This window comes from Poecilia formosa, unplaced genomic scaffold (genome assembly GCF_000485575.1).
Source record: "Poecilia formosa unplaced genomic scaffold, Poecilia_formosa-5.1.2 Scaffold15, whole genome shotgun sequence".
NCBI lineage: Eukaryota > Metazoa > Chordata > Actinopteri > Cyprinodontiformes > Poeciliidae > Poecilia > Poecilia formosa.
Genome location: NW_006799954.1, coordinates 402,490 through 423,049, shown reverse-complemented (window position 1 = coordinate 423,049; position 20,560 = coordinate 402,490). Strand labels below are relative to the sequence as shown.

General features: G+C 37.2%; 3 protein-coding genes and 2 long non-coding RNA genes across 6 annotated transcripts in view; 2 read left to right on the top strand and 3 right to left on the bottom strand.

The window, feature by feature from the left end:
* Window positions 1-4,017, top strand: part of LOC103134044 (inhibitor of nuclear factor kappa-B kinase subunit alpha-like) — a 9,632-nt gene extending 5,615 nt beyond the window's left edge. Inside the window, exons 12-21 of the mRNA XM_007546098.2 lie at window positions 197-299; window positions 749-872; window positions 947-1,098; window positions 1,189-1,250; window positions 1,343-1,484; window positions 1,906-2,014; window positions 2,111-2,258; window positions 2,352-2,404; window positions 3,108-3,207; window positions 3,611-4,017. Of these exons, the coding sequence (XP_007546160.2) occupies window positions 197-299; window positions 749-872; window positions 947-1,098; window positions 1,189-1,250; window positions 1,343-1,484; window positions 1,906-2,014; window positions 2,111-2,258; window positions 2,352-2,404; window positions 3,108-3,207; window positions 3,611-3,664 (1,047 nt within the window). The 3' untranslated portion in view covers window positions 3,665-4,017. The remainder of the gene's footprint in view (window positions 1-196; window positions 300-748; window positions 873-946; window positions 1,099-1,188; window positions 1,251-1,342; window positions 1,485-1,905; window positions 2,015-2,110; window positions 2,259-2,351; window positions 2,405-3,107; window positions 3,208-3,610) is intronic.
* The window catches only part of LOC103134046 (uncharacterized), a 6,587-nt gene extending 1,009 nt beyond the window's left edge, over window positions 1-5,578 (bottom strand). Inside the window, exons 1-2 of the long non-coding RNA XR_475800.2 lie at window positions 5,141-5,578; window positions 4,548-4,691 (exon numbers count right to left, since the gene is read on the bottom strand). This is a non-coding gene — a long non-coding RNA (uncharacterized LOC103134046). The remainder of the gene's footprint in view (window positions 1-4,547; window positions 4,692-5,140) is intronic.
* erlin1 (ER lipid raft associated 1) lies at window positions 4,677-10,547 on the top strand. Of its 2 annotated transcripts, none has more exons than XM_007546102.2 (12): window positions 4,677-4,769; window positions 5,585-5,713; window positions 6,266-6,347; window positions 6,628-6,674; window positions 6,775-6,836; window positions 6,933-7,058; window positions 7,195-7,268; window positions 7,445-7,503; window positions 7,625-7,716; window positions 7,795-7,884; window positions 7,950-8,029; window positions 8,749-10,547. In XM_007546102.2, the coding sequence occupies exons 2-12, from the start codon at window positions 5,601-5,603 to the stop codon at window positions 8,926-8,928; spliced, it is 1,005 nt and encodes a 334-aa protein (XP_007546164.1). In that variant the 5' UTR covers window positions 4,677-4,769; window positions 5,585-5,600; the 3' UTR covers window positions 8,929-10,547. The 2 variants fall into 2 exon arrangements, with proteins under 2 accessions (XP_007546164.1, XP_007546165.1); XM_007546103.2 differs by having other exon boundaries at window positions 4,753-4,843.
* Window positions 10,548-12,472: 1,925 nt separating this feature from the next.
* LOC107835602 (uncharacterized) lies at window positions 12,473-14,063 on the bottom strand. The gene is made up of 2 exons (XR_001661404.1): window positions 13,768-14,063; window positions 12,473-13,682 (listed from the first exon to the last, which is right to left on the bottom strand). It is a non-coding gene; the product is annotated as an uncharacterized LOC107835602 (long non-coding RNA).
* A 1,931-nt stretch (window positions 14,064-15,994) lies between these two features.
* spef1 (sperm flagellar 1) lies at window positions 15,995-20,516 on the bottom strand. Its single transcript, XM_007546096.2, has 7 exons — window positions 20,324-20,516; window positions 20,092-20,203; window positions 19,053-19,200; window positions 18,892-18,931; window positions 16,793-16,865; window positions 16,544-16,649; window positions 15,995-16,133 (listed from the first exon to the last, which is right to left on the bottom strand). Exons 1-7 carry the CDS (start codon window positions 20,430-20,432, stop codon window positions 16,017-16,019), a joined length of 705 nt encoding a protein of 234 aa, XP_007546158.1. The 5' UTR covers window positions 20,433-20,516; the 3' UTR covers window positions 15,995-16,016.
* Between the last annotated feature and the right edge of the window lie 44 nt (window positions 20,517-20,560).

Below are 20,560 nucleotides of genomic sequence, written 5' to 3'. Positions count from 1 at the left end.
ATTACAACCCTAATGGAAATTATAGACTACAATTTGTTTTCCTTCAGATTATCTGGCCATACCTCCACGTTATCTGGGCAATGTACTTTTAAATTCTATTACTTTATCAAAAACTAAGAATAGACTTGCACCCAATGTCAGTGTCTTTATTTTGTTTTTTCTTTTTTTTTTAAGTATTATTTCTTGGCTCTTTTAGCGTGGCTGGGACACCTCCATAGTGTTCCTGTTTGATAAGAGCCTTACCAAGTACTCAGGACCCCTGACTGCCAGACCCCTGCCAGACAGTGTTAACTTTATTGGTAAGACATTTTACTCTATTCAACATGATTTTTTTTTTTTTTTTTTTACTTCTGGAAAATTTTAACAGTTACATTTTAGAAATAGTTAAAATTTCATTGTGTAAAATGTGCAAGATTTTGACTTTTTATAAGACGCTGTTCAGACATGGTATGAACACACGTTCTGACTGATTTAGATGACGGTAGTCAAGCCTCTCTAATCACGCATGTTGTTATAATCTGACCTGAATTATCAGATCCATGTTTCCTGCTTTGCTTGCAAATAAACACACAGTCACTCCCTTACAGTGGCGCAGTAACAACGGAATTGCATTTGCATTTCAGTTTTTCCACAACAGCAAAAACATCAGACTGCTGCCAGCTGCTCCACACATGTTTATTGTTCACTGAGATATATAATTTGGTTAAATGTCTTTATTTATTTTTTATGCCTCCTGTTTTATGCTCAGTCAGGGAAACAAAGACACAGCTGCCCCTGTCTCCTCTTAGAAAGGTGTGGGGGGAAGCCCTCAGCTACATATGTGGTCTTAAGGAGGACTACCTGCGGCTGTACCAGGGGCAGAGAGCTGCAATGTAAGTGCCTCAAAACGCCCTAAACTCAACTAACTCATTTGAACTTGCTTACTGTATTATCCATATGTCTGCAGGTTAAGTCTGCTGCGTTACAACTCCACCTTGACGCAGTACAAGCACCGCCTCTTCTCCTACTCGCAGCAGCTCCACGCTAAGCTAGCCATCTTTAAGACCAGCATCCAGCAGGATCTCGAGCAATACACCAAGCAGAGCAACAGCGGCATCTGTCAGTAGTGATTCATTTCTTCCTGTGATGCATGCAGTTGTTTTTCTGAAAACTCAAGTGAACTTCCTGCTTCTGTGTGTTTATGTGAAGCCTCAGAGAAGATGCAGCGGGCATGGCAAGAAAATGACAAGAAGGCTGATGGGTTTACACTGGTGTGGAATCTGTAAACATCGTGGTGCCATAACACAATGCAGTGCTCTTGAAGAAAATAAAAATCAGTGCTAAGGAATATTTTGTGCTGTAGGTTGCAAACGTGTCGGGTCTTGATGAAGAGATATTGGCGCTACATTCTGAAATTGTGGAGCTGCAGCGGAGTCCGTTTGCCAGGAGACAAGGAGATGTGATGGAGAAGTTGTCAGTAGCTATTTTTTTGTTATTTTTTGCAAGTGTCCATATATTTATGACGTTGTTTCTTTCTTCTCTGTCAACTGGCTTTAATTGTTTAATCCAGAAGGCAGTTGGACTGTGATACACTGAGGTGTTATCCGAACTTTTTCTGCCACAGTTTTTCCTTCCACTCAACTTTCTATTAATGTGTAAACTTTCTTGTGGATGGTGTCCATTACTTGCTGATGGATAGCTGTTTTCCCTATGATTGTGTTAGGAATAACATGGCATTGACATAAGAGTTTTTAATCATTTTCCCATTGGTTTTATGTAATTTTGGTTTTTAATTATCTTTAAGCGATCACCATCAAATTTAACGGCTGTGGAACACTTTAAAAATCAAACTGTGTATAATTCCTTTTTATAATGTATCTGACTTTTTGAACTGAATTACTGAAATAACTAACATGTTTCCTGCAGGTAACGACCCTCCACATGGCTACAGTGATAGCTCAGACATGGTGCGGACGATACTACAAACCGTTCAGAATCAGGACAGAGTTTTAAAAGACCTCTACACTCATCTAAGGTAATTTATTCGCATGTTTTATTCAGGCACACTAACAAACTGGTAAATCTCAGTGCAGCTGAATGGCCGTTTTGTTGCGTTTCTATCTTTTTGTAGTGCGATCCTGATGTGTAAGCAGCGCATCGTGGATTTATTCCCTAAACTAGAAAAGGCCGTTGTGAATATCAAAGCTGCGGAAACTGAAGTGATGCAAATGCAAACAAAGAGACAGAAAGAGTTCTGGTTCCTTCTCAAGATTGCTTGTGTAAGTATGTCAAAAGAGCTCAAAAAATACTGCTAAAAATGAAATCTAGTCATGTAGCTTTGTACCTTACATAGTGTGTGGTTTTGTCTGCAGGCTCAGAGCAACTCTCAGCTGTCGTCACTTAAACAAAAACAGCCAAGTGACGGGTAAGATCTATTAAATGCTCACGTCATTGTGTTGCAATTAATGTTATTTCTTGTCTTATTTTATTTTTTTACATTTGTGTGAATGTACATGCTTTCATTTGTCTTTCACTTTGCTATTGGTGCAGCTGAATTTCCACAATGAGGGACAATAAAGAATATTTCTATTTCTATACTGTGCAAAGACAAATAGCCAAAAGTCCCTTCCTCTGTTCATTCAACCTTGTGAAATTTTACAGAAAGAGAATAAGTGCTGCTCGAGTAGCTAAAGTCTTTGCACAGTTTTCCCTTTTGAATAAATGTATTTAATTGTTTCATTTTTAAAATGTATTAGTAATAATGGCCCTGCGACAGACTGGCGACCTGTCCAGGATGTACCCCGCCTCTCGCCCGGAACGTTAGCTGGAGATAGGCACCAGCACCCCTCCCGACCCCACTGAGGGACAAGGGTGTTCAGAAAATGGATGGATGGATGGATAGTAATAATGTGATACTATAGTAAATTATTTGTTTAATAAGTGTGGAGTCTGTTGGATCCTGTGAAAAATCTAAATCTTTAATGTCCTGTTTTTTTTTTTTTGTTTTTTTTTGCTTTCCTTCTTTCACAAATATTAGTATAACCACACAGCAGGTGATCTGGTCTTTTAAGTTTAGGATTGTTGAAAAAAGAGAACTTCCTGCAGATTTAGCCTCTTGTCTTTTTCAGTGAAACGGTTCAACAGCTTCTGGATGAAAATCAGCGCTACCTGAATCATCTTACAGCCCTGATGCAAGATGTCACCCAAGAATTGAAGCCAACTGTTATGGTCAGTACAAAGCACCTAATCATTATGCTAACTGATGCGTAGAAGTACTGCAGGTAGGGAGGTGAGTCGATTAAGTAAGTTAGGCACACGACTCCTAATTTTTACCTATTAGTTAATCTTTAATTGAAAAAAAATGATGTCTGAGCCTAGAGTTTTTTTTTAATGGCTGTAGGGATTGAACAGATTTCTTTTACTCCTCTTTTTAAACACTTTTACTTCGCAATGCAAGAAGACACCTTTCTCATTTAACACAGTACAAATGATCAACCTTTTAAATGTATATTTCGGTAAAACTGTAAATCTTAAATTTGAAGTTATTTTTTAAAAGTAATGTTAGCAGTGTTAGCGTAAGTGAAAGGTTGTTGGTAAGTGCTGTTTTAACAGTTTTTTTCTTTCTCCACAGGATCAGGACTGGAGCTGGGTTGAGTTCGGAGCAAACAAAGTTGATTCTCAGTAGCTCTAAAGAGCTTTCAAAGATCGTATGCTTTGATAAGTACTTTTCCTGGGGTTAAACTATCCGACATCTTTCTGTTTTGAGTTGTGTTATTACTATGAATCCTATAAGACAATAATATATGAAACATCATGACAAAGTAAGCTATGCATGTTTTAGGTTCATATATTACAGAATGTTAGTGAATGTTTTCAGCTGGAATGTATTTATTTTTTTCGAAATTGATTCGAGTTACACTGTTTTCGATAAAACTGTGCACGGTGAAATGTGAAGAGTGTTATAAATGTTGAAGACATGCAATGATTCACCTCTGTTTTCTGTATTGCTTACCTCTTCTAACTATAAATGCAAACCATATAAAGGCTGCTGGTAATATTTTCAGAAAGTTATTCATACTAAAAGGAGACGAGAGAACAGAGCTAAAAAAAAAAATTCAAAATGCTAGGTTAAAAGAATGAGTATAATATAAGAGACATAACCATCTCATGAGAAATCATGTGAAATACTTTTCTGAACTGTAAAGGGTTGAGATTGCAGAATGAGCGTGAGATTTATTTGTTAATAGCCCAAATGGTGGCAGTTCTTAGTCTTGATGCAGTTAATGAAAAGGCAGGGGGCGGGAGGGAGATTTTTACTTTTTGACTTGCTGATTAGCACTCCTCAAAGCCAAGCAAAAGAAAATTGGCTGGTTCTGATATCTATATATTTTCAATGTATCATCAATGGTTACTCTTATCTCCACTGAAAAACCAAAAGGAAAACAACATTTCCGAGGGTGAAAAAATAACATTCTTTCAGGAACTAAAAGGTTGACTGTCAACATGCCTGCACGCAATCTCAAAAATATTCTTATCTTAGAAAAATAAACTTCAACCTGCATACTTACGCTTTCACTTTAAATGAAAGTGTTGTACAGAAGAAAGAACAGTTCAGGAGCCGGAAGACCCGGTTCTTTAAGGTGATCTGCGCCCAAAGATCCGGATCTCAGAAAGCATTCGGAATTCCCAGCCCAGCCCAGGATCGCTGACAGCTGCGGGAGGAGGAGGCGGTGTGAGGGGGATGGGTCGGTGAAAGATAAAACCAGAGGTGGAGACGGTTCGATATTGTGGTAAATTTATGTCAATAGTCAATCGTTTACTTTGTCGCTTACATGGTTATGTTTATGTTTCAGCAATGTAGAAGGTGAGGTAGTTTGTTAGCTTTCTGCTAAAGTTAGCGTTAAGCTCAATATGCTGACAGTTGCTGACTTCCGAACAAGATAATGAGAGCTAGCTAGCTAAGTCTGCCTACCAGGCTGGCCTGATCAAACTAATGCTCGGTCAGCGTCTCTTATCTGCTGCGTTGACTACTCTGATGCATAGGTGTAGTAGAAATGTGCTCTCCTGTTATTTCAAATTATATTTAACAGTTTCAGTATTATACTCATCCTGCAAGCTAATCATTTCTTGTTAGCATTAGCCTAGCCTTACCTAAACTCACCTGATTTGACGATAGGATACATTATACTTGCTGAGTGAACAGTTGTGCTGTGGGGATCTCCAAATTGCAAATGAAGGATATTGTAGGTCCATTTTTACGTCTTTTTAAATTAAACTGTGGGCTTCATCTACGTACACCGTCTATATATTATCTTTCTCTTTATCATCAAGGTCTCATGGCTCAAATATTTCCTCTGCAGCTTTTGGTTGCCTTGTTTATTGAACAGGGTGGACAGGGCAATTTGTTACTTAGAGGTCACAAGCTGCATCGAAACCTTTCAAAATCAGGCTTTCAGCATTACTTCCAGCAATAGTTGGCCAAGAAATGGGAAGTGGCTGGGCGCTTGTCTGCAGACAAGTTTCTGTGTGTCTGAACGCATCAGTTATTTATGGTTTGATTGACACACAAACAGTTAGCTGTTTATGCTTCTTTCTTTTCCTGAAGGTGACAGCAAGTGAGGATGACGATGCCGCATGTAGGGGCAGTATTTGCAACAATGGCAGGGATGATGGCCATCCTTTTGCACTCCTCTATTCACAAGATAGAGGAAGGACACCTTGCTGTTTACTACAGGTATTGTATGTAAAAATATGGCTTTATTTGACACTTTAAGATGTTAAAGTAGATGATATCACAAGACTTTGCATTTCTCTTTCTACAAGATCAGTCAGAATAAATAAGTTGTCATATTTAAGAGGAACGGTTCATACACAGCTGTTGATCAGGATTTAACTGTTATTTCAGAACTGATTAATTAGTGTTAACATTTTCTGCTAGTGATTGGTGCCATTCACCAGTATCTGCGTCTTTACTGTAATTAAGAGATTTCCTGATGATTGCAAGTGAGTATAGTCGAGGGTTTAAAGGAGTTCGACATCTGACCATGCAAATAAAAACCATAGTATCTTTCTGGTACTAAGAAAAAGCGTTAACTTTTAGTCTTCAGTCTGTGACGACATCCACATAGTGTAGCCTGCTGGTTTAGATCAAACTGCCTCCAAAACTTAAGTCAAAACTCCACTTACACACACTTTGTGTGCTTGTGTGTGAATGTCTTTCTTAATTTTGCAAGTGTCCATGTATGTGGTCAATTCTGACCAAAGCATTTGTTTGTGTTTGTTTCAGAGGTGGCGCGTTGCTGACCTCTCCCAATGGCCCAGGATATCACATTATGCTGCCTTTCATCACCACATACAGATCAGTGCAGGTAATTTCTGCTTCTTTTTTTTTTTTTTTAATAGAGGGGTTGAAAAGGTCTCAAGTCCTTCAGAGATGATTAAGATTTACATCGTCATCACAGAGCCACAATATAAAAAAATTATGTTTCTGACAAATAATTCCAAGGACATTAATGAACTTGTGCATTTTATGTATTTGACAACATTACATTGTTGTTTTAATATGTTTCAACACTAGTGTTACTTTACAACAATTTGGGCGTTTAATAAGATATTATAAAAATGTGTATTATTGGGTCTCTGTTTCAGACTACGCTTCAGACCGATGAGATCAAGAATGTGCCTTGTGGAACAAGGTACGCTCACACTTACCGATACAGTGTCTTTTTGGAAACAGACCCCACATCCAGAAAATTATATTATAATTATTTTTTTCTGTTCTCTTTCTCTACACAGTGGAGGTGTGATGATTTATTTTGACAGGATAGAAGTGGTTAATATGTTGGTCCCTTCAGCAGGTAAAACATGTTAAAATGTCTTTTAACATGCACATTCACCTGACTATCCTTAGTCTGCATAGTTTTTGCTTTAACGGTCTGAATCTGTGTTTTCAGTGGTGGATATTGTTAGGAACTACACGGCTGATTATGACAAAACTCTAATTTTCAACAAGATTCACCATGAACTGAACCAGTTCTGCAGCGTGCACACTCTGCAGGAGGTCTACATCGAGTTGTTTGGTAAGAAATTGGCTTTGCTTTAATGTAGTTTTTAGTTTGTATGTTGGGTTTTTTTTTTGTTTTTTTTTGTTCTTCCTAACCCCTTCAAGTGGTATTGATTGCATGTTGACACAATTTGCCTTTTTGTGTCTCACAGATATTATAGATGAGAATCTGAAGACTGCATTACAGAAAGATCTCAATGCGATGGCACCTGGACTAACAATTCAGGTATTTAAAACAAAACAAACGCTTCACTTGAACTGTGATTTCTTCATTTCTCTACTTCATGACACAAAGTTGGTAAATGATTAATCATTGAACTTTGACTAAACTGTAGAAATATTCAATTTTATCTCAAAGCATATTGTTTTTCTTTCCTCTTTTCGTTCACTTGTTGGTTAAAGGCAGTCCGTGTTACCAAACCAAAGATCCCAGAAGCTATCAGGAGGAACTTTGAACTCATGTGAGTTTTTAACCCTTTAGTACACATTTTTTTGCGAATACCGTTATTTATTTTTATCCCACCCTCTCAGATGAAAGATGGCAAAACACTTTCCAAAACTTTTTTGTGTGTTTGTGTACAGGGAGGCTGAAAAGACTCGCCTGTTAATAACGGCGCAGACTCAGAAAGTGGTAGAAAAAGAAGCAGAGACCGAAAGGAAGAAAGCCATCATTGGTAAATCTGTTGTTTTACTGAATCTGCTAATCTCTTGTGTGCCCAGTTAACTCTTTTCTTCCCTGTTTTACCCGACAGAGGCTCAAAAGGTTGCTCAAGTAGCAGAGATCCAGTACAAGCAGAAAGTCATGGAGAAAGAGACGGAGAAGAAGATTTCTGAAATAGAAGGTTAGCGTCGCGTCTTGAGACTCTGTGACGTCCCCGATGGTTTTAAAACCGTTTCTCTGTTTTAGACGCTGCGTTCCTGGCGAGGGAGAAGGCGAAGGCTGATGCTGAATACTACACTGCTGCCAAATCTGCAGAATCAAACAGGGTAAGAAGATGAATAAATCACTTCTACAGTGGTACAGTCCCACTGGAGTACAACATCATTGAATAGCTCATTTTTGTTGCTAATAAAACTAAAAAAAAGGAAAACTGTGGATAATGAAGATTCAATGAAATATTTCTAATGGTTATTTCTTGTTTTGTTGAGTATGTGTTGGAACTAATGAAATCCCAGAATTCAGTTTCTCATAATTAAACATAAGACTAATAAAAACAGATTTCTTTTTCTTCACTGACTGTGAAAACTTCACATCGGGCCTCGTGTGAAGGCCCGATGAATTAAAAAGTTTAATTTTTAATTCAGTGAATTAATGAAATACTTATTTGACTTGTCAATAAGCGCAAAGCTGCTGTGCGGACGGGATTCAGTTTAGTCCATTTGACTGACAGAATATTTAAAGACTGCATATTATATTTGATAAATGAGGCCAGATGGCAATTTTATAGAAAAAAAACCTTCACATCCTCCTCCTACCTTTGACTTTTTTTAGCCTCTAGAAATGTAACATTTTTGATTACCCATAAAAATATCCTCCTCATCTGAGTCAGATCCTGAACCTGTTATTAACTCCTCCCACCCTTCTCAAGTCGTTCCAACACCTGCATTGGGTTTATTTTCAGCCATGCCATGCTGAGAAACACGCTAATATTTTCATGAGACGATAAGCATTAATAATAAGCTGCTTTTCTTCTAAATCTTTGCAGCTGAAATTGACACCCGAATACCTGGAGCTCATGAAGTACCAGGCCATAGCGGGCAACAGTAAGATCTACTTTGGCCAGGACATTCCTAACATGTTTGTGGAGGGGATGAACGGCGCCGCTAAACCCGTGCCCTCGCCTACTTTACCCAAAGCTGAACCGGAACTGCCTAGAGCGAAGTAAAAAAGTCACAGTGAGTCCACAGCTGAGCCTCTGCACAGGGCAGGACGACCTGATGCAACAAAGCGGTCTTGTCACTGAACATGCGTTGCTTTGACGCTAGTTTGGTGAACAGCACATTTCAGTCTTAAAATTACATGGCAGAGAGAGAGAGAGAAATTGAGAAGTAAGAGTTTGGGACACACAGTGTGAGTCTTACAAGGAAAGAGAACAATGCCGTCTTTATGTCTGGGAAGGTGACAAAAAGTACTTAAACCTGCTTTTTTTTTTTTTCCTCTTTTTTTTTTTTATAAATCAGTGCAGCGTTCAGCTTTGCTTTTGGAGCCGTTTTGATTACTTATGTGCAGCATCTGTGATTTGTGATCGCCGTTTAGCTACATTGAAACAACACTAAGTAAGTTGGATGGAGATGGTTTCCAAGTAATTCAAGTCATCTGTGCCATTTGTTTTCTTTTATCAAGTTAGTGGTTGACTGTCCTCTCTTAATCCACGCCTGAGAACCAATTGATTAACACCTCATGTCCCATGCTGCTCGTGGTGAAGTTTTGGCACTTAACCTGGTTGAATACAGATGTTTCAACATTAAAGATACAATAAAAAATAATCTCATCTGTTATGGGTCCTACCTTAATCTTCCTTTGACTCGGAGATCTCAAAGCTTTGTGGAGGAGAGCAGTGGATAAATCAGATTGTTGGCTGTTTGCTTTAATTTTATGGATGATTTTTTTTTTTTTTTTTTTTTGTAATCTGTTGGTTTTGCTGACTTTCTGTGACACTTACTGTGAAGGAAAAGGGACATAACTCATATTTTTTGTCTTATAAAACTAAATTAAGATGCTTAACGGGGAGTAAATCGGTAGAGGTGTGGGAATTTGTTTTGTCAGGATGTTGGCATGCTTGTTTGGTTTTGATTAACAGGGCTATGCATGTTTTGTTTTTTTTGTTGTTTTTTTAATTCAGATAAATAGAACCCATGATTGTCTCTTTTACACAGCTTGTTCAGATATAATTCTCAGGACGTTTTATTTTATTCTAATCATTGTTTGATTTATTATTGAGCAATGCTTTGCTTTACATCAGAAAAAAAAATAATAAGTAAAACAAAAAATAGTTTTCAAGCCTAAACTGAACGACTGATGAAGGTTTGATTGCACCCAACACCGTTTTGTATGCAGTCAACTCACAGTAGCTGTCTATATTGTGAGGATAAGGTTTTGTTGAGGTTGAAGTAATTGTGTAAAACTTCCAATTTTGTCATTGTTTACTTTTTCTACTCTTAAAATTTGACTGGAAACTTCTGATAATTTGCTAATGACTGTAATGTTGATGGGTTTTCAGGGTCTAATGGCAACACACATTCGTGTAATAAGCTGTTAAACATACAGTTGTGCTCAAAATATCAGCAGTGGGTTTAAAACGGAACGTTTTTAACCTCAACTTTGCTTTCCGTCTGTCCGGAATTATTATTTTTGTTCTCAGTTATTATTGAGAACAAAAATAATCAAACTTGCTGCAACTCTACAGCAAGTGAAGCTAAGGGAATATTAGGACCTTCAAACTCACACATTTAATGCATAAACTGAAGAAAATACTTGAGGTTTCAGCTCTTTGACTCGCTGGAATAATATTTGGTTATCGCTGTTCCTCAGAAGTGCTTCACATCTGTAGCATGGAGTTTACTTCTGGTTCCCGTGATCACGTATTCCGGCCTCCTCAGCGTAGGCCGGTGTTTGGTGGTTGACTGTTTTGTCTCTTTGTCCACATCTTTCTGGTTTTGGGTTCAATTATAAAGCATTTAAGATCATTTTTAGCAAAGCAGCCACCATTTAACACACTACGTTTCCACCTCCCCCCCCAAAGTCAACTTTTTAATCAAAGCACCATGAGAATATTTCTGTTGCACTCCGGTTTCATTGACCAATACATCATAGCTGCAAATTGGAAGCTCGCTGCTTCTGCCCTTAAACAAGGGTCGCTCTCTTAATTAATGACTCGGTAACATGAACGCTCATGGCTGTTGTCTCTGTTGGTTTTCTGTTACTCCACTACACCTGCCAGCAAATTATTGGCTTCCACCCAGAACAGTGATCAATCTGGTTAGTGATGTTACACTGCTATTATTTTCAACACAACTGTGTTTGTTCAGTTTTATTGTAATTTAATTTTAATATAATCCCAGGAACAAGCAGCTTCATTGTAACATAAAGGCTGATATTGCAAGTTGGTGCTAGAATTTAATGGGTTGTTTTTTTTTTGTATGCTTTTCTTTCTGTTTAGGCTTCTTTAACTTTAATCATCTTTTGCTATACAGAATTCAAGCCTTAATTATTAAGGGGAAGGGGTCACTCCCAGAGATGCATTCACATCTAGTTTGTCCTATAAACTTAAAAAAAAGGCACCACCTAGTGGAGTGAAAACGCAGCTTGCGGTGGACACTACTAATGCTCGTTTACCTGACCTCTACGCTCTGCATTGCTTTGGTGACGGGCTCAAATGTTGATGCAAAAGGAGGAGTATGATTCACTTATGAAATACATTTTTTTTGGTTAACATTTTGTACAATCTGTGAAATTGAAACATTGTCTTCTTGTTTTAAAAGGTTTTTATGCAAACATGTTTTCCAGTTTTGACAATGTTCTTATGTAAAAAAAATAAATAAATAAATAAATAAAACCTATTTTGGTACCTCTCCGGCCTGGTTTGATGTGTGAGTGTGTGTGGGTTGGTTGATGGGTGGGTGGTCAGTGTGTAGTACTCCTCAATGCCAGCAGATGGTGTTTACAGCGTGCTGAACAAAGGCAGCCAGCCTCATACATTGTGCTTTAAAAAAAGGAAAGATTTAGCAAGTAGAGGAAGTTGGTGAGAAATAGTCCAGCTATGGGGTTACTGCGTATGGAAAATATGCAATTTTTTGAAAGGATGCAGAAGTTGAATATGTTTGAGAAATGGAGAGCACTGACACTTCATACCGTCTTTAAAATCAGAAGCACTCATCTATGATTTTTTTTTTTTTTTTGTCCAATTTCCTCCAGTGCTGCATGTTGTCTGACTGGACTTTATGGTGAAATAAGTGACCAAGCCTGTAACATTAGCTAACTTCAATTTGCGTCATTGGCCAGTAAATCCTGTTTAAAGCACTGAAAAGTCTTTATTTTGAGATCTTCAGTAGTTTTTTTAAGCTTTTTAAATGTTTGCTGATTATTGGCTCCTTTTTGATCCCGTTTCATTTTCCTACATCAGCTTCTTTGGAATCTAGTTATTGGATTTAAATTGTTTGTGTCAAAGCTTTCATGGAGGCACAGTGCATTCCTATTACTTTAAATCTGTAAATTGCCAAAGATGAGAGTTTGAGGATCATAAATTAGCATCTTTCATCGCAGTTCTTTAAAAAAACTGTCAAATAGCGGCTTGGTGAGCACTGTGTCTCCACTAATTTGTGGAGGACAAAATGCAAAGAATATGAGTATTAACAGTGTCTGACAGTCACGTTTTAAGGAGCTGCAAATAAAAACTGACTCATCCTCTAAGGTGTGGCCTACGTGTTTTGTTTTTTTTAAGCATCTGTACATTTGAGATGCATCAGGGGAGGAAAAACAGCTTAGCCTTAAATAATTTTCTTAAAGACCAGCTGGCAGAAATCTCTGACTTGTCTACAATAAAACATGAAGATAAAAGATCCTTAAGTGTTATTGATTGTTGCGGCATCATCAAGAAAAAACTATGACCTTATGCAGTTTATGCACATATAAACCGCAAAAGGTTTATGTGTGCATAAACAGTTTACACACCTCTGTCAAAATGGGGTGTTTATGTAATGTAACAAATTACACCAGAATAACCATTTTAGGACTTTTCTGTACTCTGAATGTAACATGCACCCTGCACAATTCAACTGAAACTGATCCAGAGAAAAATGTAAAAAGGCTGCAATGATCAGGTTGCATATGCATCCTTAAATGCTGCATTGAATCATCCTTTGATTTAACTTCACACACACACGCACATTTTTTTCACTGTGGGAACTTTACATTGACTTCCATTCATTTTCTAAAGCCTAACTCTTACCCACAGACCTATAACCCCTAGCCAAAAAGCATTTCCCCTCATGGGAACCAAGAAAATGTTTGAATGTTTTAAACTTTTAAGTTATATAACAGCTTAAAAGATGTTATGTTATCAAAAACTTGCATCTTAGTGTACAGTGTTTTATATCCACTGAAATTTAAGTGTCACACAGTACAGTTTACTGTGACTCATCACGTATAGATATAGTTCATAAAACAGACAACATAAGTATTTTGAACAGCTTGATGAGTGATGGCTTCCTCTCGGGCTCTCTGGAGGTCTCCGGCATCCTTTAACAATCAAATCATGAGTCCTTGCTTCCTCAGGGATTGTGGTTAACTCTTGTTTGACCCCTATTTATTTTTCCTCCTGAGAGAAATCCAATCTGTAAGTGGAGTAAATATGAATAAACTTCCATTTTGGTTCATTGCTCCACTGAAGGTCTGTTTGTTTGTCCGACAGGCTGTGCTAATTCATTTGGGTGGTCTACTCATTTGATATCCGTGTTTTTCTCTCAGGGCTCTGACGGGTCATTTCAGCTTCCTGTCTGACCTGTCACTTTTCTTTCCTTCCTTTTATCCCGGATCTACCCAAGTCATATCCTATAAGATACGACAAACCTTGGCACTTTCCAGCATGCCCATCCCCAGTTACATGAGGGTGCGACCCCTCATCTTAGACCGAATCCGGCCCTGAGAAAGCAGTGTGATACCAGTGTGAATCATCCGCAGTGAACTGCACTTTCAATGGTTGCTCTGTTCTGCTGATTTTTCTCACATTCTTTTCCTGTGTGTGTGTGCTGTTGCTTTTTCCCAGGATCCCTCACCGACAGAGCTCCTTTCTGTGTCTGTGATAATTATCAAAACATTACTCAAGACTGCTCTATAATTTACTTTTGTGTGTGTGGCTGATTCTTATCTAAGCCCCCCTGCTTACTCTCCAACGCTGTGAAAATACGTATGCCTTCTTTTGGGAAAATGATGACAATTCATACAAACCATGTCTTGTAACCTGGAAAACCGGATTAAAGCTACTAGCTCGTCTTTTCTCAACCAGTCAAACTAACTGTAGCTACAGTTTGTCATATTTAGAATATGACCTGGTAAGTTTATTTTGTTTTAAAATGTTATTTAATCAAGATCAAATCCAAAAAAAAAAAAAACAAAACCCGAAAACAAACAAACCTCTAAGTAAATGTGTCTCTGGTGACATCACATGAGGCATTAGACAACAGATCAGAGATATTCTGTGACTATCCATTTGTACATTTGTATTTTTCAAGTTTTTGTAATTTAATTTTAATTTTGGGCATGTTTTAAATCAAATTCTCCGTTCAGAGGTGTTTACTTACTTTCTGTACAGTTGCAGCAACACCTTAGAGTAACGTGTGAAAATACTTAATGGATTCTTTTAGATCATTTGGCAGACATAAAAGCTGTTTGTGCAACAAACAAAGTAAAAGCTGGTATTTGGTTCATATTTGTAGGTACTGCAACTTCAAAACTGCTTAAATTCTTATTATATCTGCATATAATAGCACACTATTACCCCTCCCCCACTCATTTCTGCTCACTGCTTGTCAGCTGGCTGTGACAAAACCACAACGCTTTTCTCCGCTTTTAAAAATACAGCATTTCTAGTCATGAAACAATCATATTGTGGAAACTGAAGGAGCGCAACTGATCACTTTTATGAAAATCACTTTTATGAAAATAACCATTTAAAATTGAAATTAGCAAGCCATATGAGTGGCTGTATAAGCAGCCACCTTCACGATTGTGATTCTCAAAGCCAGCAAAACTATTCACCCAGATATTATCAGCTTGTGATACTGGTGTTCCTTTGTAAAGAGTACTGACGTAAACAGGTGTAATAATATTAAAAAGGACAACTTATATAATTTCATCAGCAGCAGGAATATTTCTTCTGTTTCTGTTGCAAATATAAACACGTCTATCATGATTTTCTTTTTCTATTTTAAAATTTTTGTGTAGCTAGCAGCATACAAAAATTTGCTATTCATTTTCTGTTTTTACTGCAGGACATCAGTTTCTGAGAATCTCCCTCTGACCCTCGTGTGGCGTTTACTAATACCAGCAAATCAGATTGATTATCATGTGCTTTCTGTAATGACACCGATTCAAACACACACAAATCAGAACTAATAGTTATGTGTTTAACTAACTATCTTACATAAACAGCTCAATAGTTTACCATGGTATTATAATTCATATTCTACAGTGAAGATCAGAAGCTAACCTGGCTGTCCAGTATAATGTTAATTGGATAAAAGCCATTAGAAAAGAAGGTAAACCATATTTTTCAATTGAAAGAAAAAGTTTGTTTTTAGACTGCAGGATGAGGAACACTTGACTATATTTGGTCATCTCTGGTCAGTGAACTGATTCATTCTGAAAGTTCATCACAGAACTCTAAAAAGGACGTCAATAAGAACTGTGTTCTATCTTTGGATCATTTTCACACTTAGGTACTGTTTTCTTGAAAATGACAGTTTAATTAGAAAGTGACTCAAGCAAACCTACAGCTAAAACTAGTTTGCCTAAGGGTGCTTTCCTGTCGAAGGTTCAAGATCCGCTTGCTCACACATCCGGGGTGAAATTACATTGAAATAAATTACTGAATGTAAAATCAAGAAATATAAATAAATGAAAATGAAATGTAAATGAAAATAAAGACATTTATAACAGGTCAATTCATCTTTCCATATATCTAATAACTTGTATATTTTCAAAAAAAAAATTTATCATAATTTAGAGCCAAACGAGTTCATAATATAGAATCAAAGGAAGGACTTATATGTAGTTGTTCTTTATTAATTACATCTTAAAACAAATACCTTTTAACATAATCAACATATTGATACTCATTCATCTTCAGGATTATAAGTATATATTCCAGAAAAAACACAACTGTAATGATTGAACTCCAAAGTTTTCTTGCTATCTTCTTCAACAAGAAAAGAAGACAGCAAAATGCCAGATCCGCGTGTGAATGCGAGTTGCTTTTTAATCGGGCAGCTGTAGTTTAGTAATGTACGTCTCTGGAAAACATGTCAGATGTTCAATGCGCTTGTCCTTCAAATGAACCAGCTCCTCCAACTTGCTCACTTTCAACTGGAGGATCTAAGTACAAGAAAACAGACACAGAGAGAAAAAGAGAGAGAGAGAGAGAGAGAGAGAGAGAGAGAGGGGGCAATGTCAGTCTGGAGGTAGTTTATCTAAAGAGGCATGAACTAGAAGGAGAAGTTGGAAATGTAGGTCATCATTCTGCTTTTTTTTTTTTCCTTTTTAAACAGATGTGGCAAAAGAAAAAAAAAAGATTTATATCCGCTGAGCCAGTGGTGACTCACGGACTGCTGCTGACACAGGGTGTGACACATCACACACACACACACATCCACACACATCCACACACTTGGACAGCAACATGAGCAAGCTTCCCCTCACACAGAGCTTCATAAAGGAAGATGGATGTTTTTGCAGATGTTTCACCAGTCAGCAGCTTGAATTGAAGTGAGCTTGCATGAGTGTACCTTCACAATTTCCTGAAGTTCCTGCACCTGAAGTTCTTTTTCCAGCATGACTTGCCGGATTGCTGAAAGGTTCATCTCTGTGAAAAATGTCACTGGTTGCGGGTTCCTTTGTGATTTAAAAAGTGAACAAATCAAATGTTGGTTTATTCTCATTGTCGTCACAAGTAGAGCAACTGATTTAAAAAAAACCCAAAACAAAACAAAAAAAAAAACTTTTAGGTTCAATTCAAAGTAACAGTTTTCCCATACACTGTTGCCTCTGTACTCTTCATCTCTGCCAGCTGAGCCACAATTCTTGCTTCAGCCTGTTGAATTTCTACATCTAACAAAAAATAAACACACAACAAAAGCAGAAAAATCTTCAGAGATTCAATTTAACAAATCTGGTCAGCATAGTATCTGAAAGTAAAGAGGTTAGCAAATAAATGAGGAGTACAAAAGGAAACCGAGACAATGTCAGATAAGAGAAAATCTGTCAGTCAACAGTGCTGAGCTCTCACTACTTGATAAAGACCATCTGGATGTTGGGAGCTGATAAGGAGACCCGACCCCCCCCCACGCCCCACGCCCCACGCCTCCTTGCTGATAGAGGATGGGTGCAGATGAAAGAGGAAAGCGAGAGCGTACAAAAGGGAGGGGGCAGTGGTCTGAGGTCAGCTTCACAGAGTGAGCTTACTGGGGCAAACGAAGTATAGGAAACAGAAGAGACGCATATCCCCAATTCACACCCTCGCGCTGTGGCGTTTTCTAATCAGACTTTGGTCTGATGTCTTCCAAGGAGGCAGCTGCTATATGGGGGGGCGCTGTCAGGATGACCAGTGATTTCAGGACAGGCAAGACAATAGATTTAAAAATCACGACAGTGCTAGAAACCGCAGTGATGGAAGTTGGTAAAGAGTTTGTAGAAACACAGAAAAACGGATTGTACTGTTTTGTCAGCTCAACATAAAAAAAGTCTCTTAAAATATATATTTTTCTTAATCTTGATTTTTTTTTTAATATATCTATTATTTTTAAATCATGTTTCCCTTCTCTTTCCATAATTTTTTTAGGAAATGTTTTTTGTTGCAAAACTTTTTCTTACTTTATTTCACAAGGTGATATGTGATCACCAGTGACGAGGAGCTGTTTGCTTTATCAGTATATTAAATTAAGTGTAAGCTACAGTAGAAAACTACAGCCAAGCTTGGTTGTAGCTGTGTTGGTTTTATTTGAATTGTCATGTAAAATAAAGACACTAAAAATCAATAGTGTGTTTATTTTTTATACTGGGAGTTCTCCTTTTTATGACCCAGTGGGTCTTAATATGCTCTTTTTTTTTGTTGTTTTTTACATATTTTATTTCCACTTGAGTTAATAAAAATAACATTCTATCAATTTTAGCAATTTATTCTGATAATGTCCAAAACAAATACTGAGAAGTAAAAGCAGTCAAAGTAAAAGCAAAATTTTTTATATTTGTTCAGGTCCAGCTACGTTCTCTCTCAGGGACCTTTTATCATTTTCTCTTCTCAGATGTCAAAATTGCTAGCGTGACTTTTGACAGGGGTTTTAAATTTTATAAGCAAGTGGCCTCTGTCATTATGTCAAGCTTTTACCAACTCAGACCCAAAGGTCAAAGGTTATCGCTCTCTCAAAGATCTGGAGAGAGTATCCCATGCTTTTACATCTCTAGAGCCTGAATACATACAATAAATATTTACTTTACATACAGTGAAGTAGACATTACTGATGTTCATAAGGAGCAGATATTATTCTGAATATTTATATTTTAAAAAATGTCTTGTTAGTTTAAAACCTGTAAAACGAGTTTTTAAGCCTGAGTTGGACTCTAAGTGATATTATTCTTTACTTTTATATATTTTTAAAAGTAATTTCTTTTTCATTTAGCCACATCATTTGTGAAGAGTAAACACTGCTTGTAACGATCATTACAAGCAGTGTAATGATTATTTGCTTTTATTGACTTGTTCAGCCGTTTAGTCAACATCCATTGTTTTTACAAGAGCTCCATAAATAAACTTTGAGCTAAGCCGAGTACAGCACCACACTAGAAAGTCTAAAATTACACTTTTCAGACCAAAAAGACTGAAATAGAAAAATTTTGGGCATTGTCAGCTAACATTTTCCACAACATACCCCGTTAACATTTTAAATCCTGCATTTATGGCATTCAGGAAGTCAGCAAAGTCATCACACTTTGCTTGAAATCAGCACTTTAGCTTGTGCAATTGCATTTTTGTCATCAACCTTATGATAGTTTCGTAATTTTTCTTCATCAACGTCTTGTGATGATTCGCTCCCATGAAAACCACATTAATGATGGTATAGAAGCTTTAACATAGTACCTGAAAACGGTTTCTCCTGGTTCCCGCTGCCAACGTAATCCTACGTAGGAAGGAGATAAAAATAAAAAAATAAATAAAATAGACCACAGAAATTTATATTCGCTCCCACATTAAAGTTTTGAACAAAATGTGACTTAAAGTTTTTATGTGCAAATACAAACTGGTCTACTGTTGGTTGTTTGCAACAGTTTCTTGTCTAACTTTTTCTTCAGGAAAAACAGCACTGGTAGTATCGTCCCAGGAGTGCTTGAAACAATCTTCTCCACCATTTCCTCTGTGATATAAAAGTCCAGCTTGGAAAACACCCTCCTGACCATACAGACAAACATATGTTTCTACTACAAAAAAAAAAAAAAAAAAAAGTCAAAAGCAAACGGCATGCAATTTACTAATGAGCCCACAGGGACAGCTATGTTTACAGTCGGGGCTCATAAATTTGTACTTGGCTGTGTGTAACTCCAGTTACCAGGATGTGGGTGAGTGGGTGTATGTCAGTGTTTTCTGATGACTTGATGAAAAGGCCCAGACAAAAGATTTAGTTTAGTATTTGCATTGCATAGAAAACCAGTCCACTCACTGAAAACCAAGCTCTCCGTCTTTTTTTATGATTTGTAAAAATAGGTAAAACTTGTTTTATTTATTTATTTATTTTTTTCACTTTTGAAGAATCAGCTCTTATAAAACACATTTACAATTTTATATTCATGCTTCATGTTTTGGATTTGATCAGAGCAGTTTAATCGATGATCAATTAAATTCCGGCTTCATATTCAGATAGCCGAGACATTTGAATGTAGTTTAAAGTCCTGTGACTTGTTTAAAAAATGAATGGAGTTTCAAGGTTGAAGTAGCCAGAAGTAGCAAGTTGTGGGTGGAATTTTGTAGAATTTCAATGTATTTCAAAGGGGCTGAAATTTGCACAAAAGCATAAATATTTAAAAAAGTAAAATAGTGAAGTTTAGCAAAAAAAAAAACCCAAACAAACATAGCAATAATGTCCAGAAAAAGCAGAACGTTTTGATATATGAATTAGCACAATTAGTTGAACGTAGTAGAAGTAGATAATGATCGAAAAAAGTAAACAGGATCTTAACTGATAAATAAAATATGAATGCACCAATATGAATGCATTGCTATGGCAGGTTCCAATAATTCCCAGGAATCAGATGTAATAAAATACAAAGTTGCGGATTGTCTTACTTGTTGAGAAGGCTCCAGTTGCTGAGTTTCTGCTGCTTTTTGCAGGAAGTAATATAGTTGTGAATGTCAACAATCTTTGGGAAATAATACTTGACAATCTCCGCAACCATCACTGCAGGAGGGTCCAGCATGTAGAGATACACAGAGTACCCGAGTAAATAAAAACACAAACTGACATTGACAAACTGAGTAAACAATCGGCAAGCATTTACAGACACAAGACAAGATCTACCTCCATCACTGAAGTCCCTGTTGATGTGTTTTTTGGGCCTGGAGAAAGGTATTTTATCTATCCATTCAAGGGTATCTCGCTCTTCCTCATTGCTTAGCTCATGAGCCATTACCAGAACAATGCGAATCTCTGAGCGTAAAACAATTAGCAAGTTAGCTCTCCGCTAACGTGTTTGTTTCAGAGGTTGCTAGGTAACCACTGTTGAACCAATAAAATGGCTTCTGAATGAAAACACAA

Bases quoted from the DNA above. Each gene is read 5' to 3' on its own strand.
- erlin1 (XM_007546102.2), top strand. From the start codon at position 5,601: ATGACGATGCCGCATGTAGGGGCAGTATTTGCAACAATGGCAGGGATG. The intron at 7,269-7,444 runs GTATTTAAAACA...TGTTGGTTAAAG, and splicing joins CACCTGGACTAACAATTCAG to GCAGTCCGTGTTACCAAACC. The intron at 7,504-7,624 runs GTGAGTTTTTAA...GTTTGTGTACAG, and splicing joins AGGAGGAACTTTGAACTCAT to GGAGGCTGAAAAGACTCGCC.
- spef1 (XM_007546096.2), bottom strand. From the start codon at position 20,432: ATGGCTCATGAGCTAAGCAATGAGGAAGAGCGAGATACCCTTGAATGG. The intron at 16,866-18,891 runs GTACTATGTTAA...ATTTTTTGTTAG, and splicing joins CCAGGAGAAACCGTTTTCAG to ATGTAGAAATTCAACAGGCT. The intron at 16,650-16,792 runs GTATGGGAAAAC...TAAATCACAAAG, and splicing joins AAGAGTACAGAGGCAACAGT to GAACCCGCAACCAGTGACAT.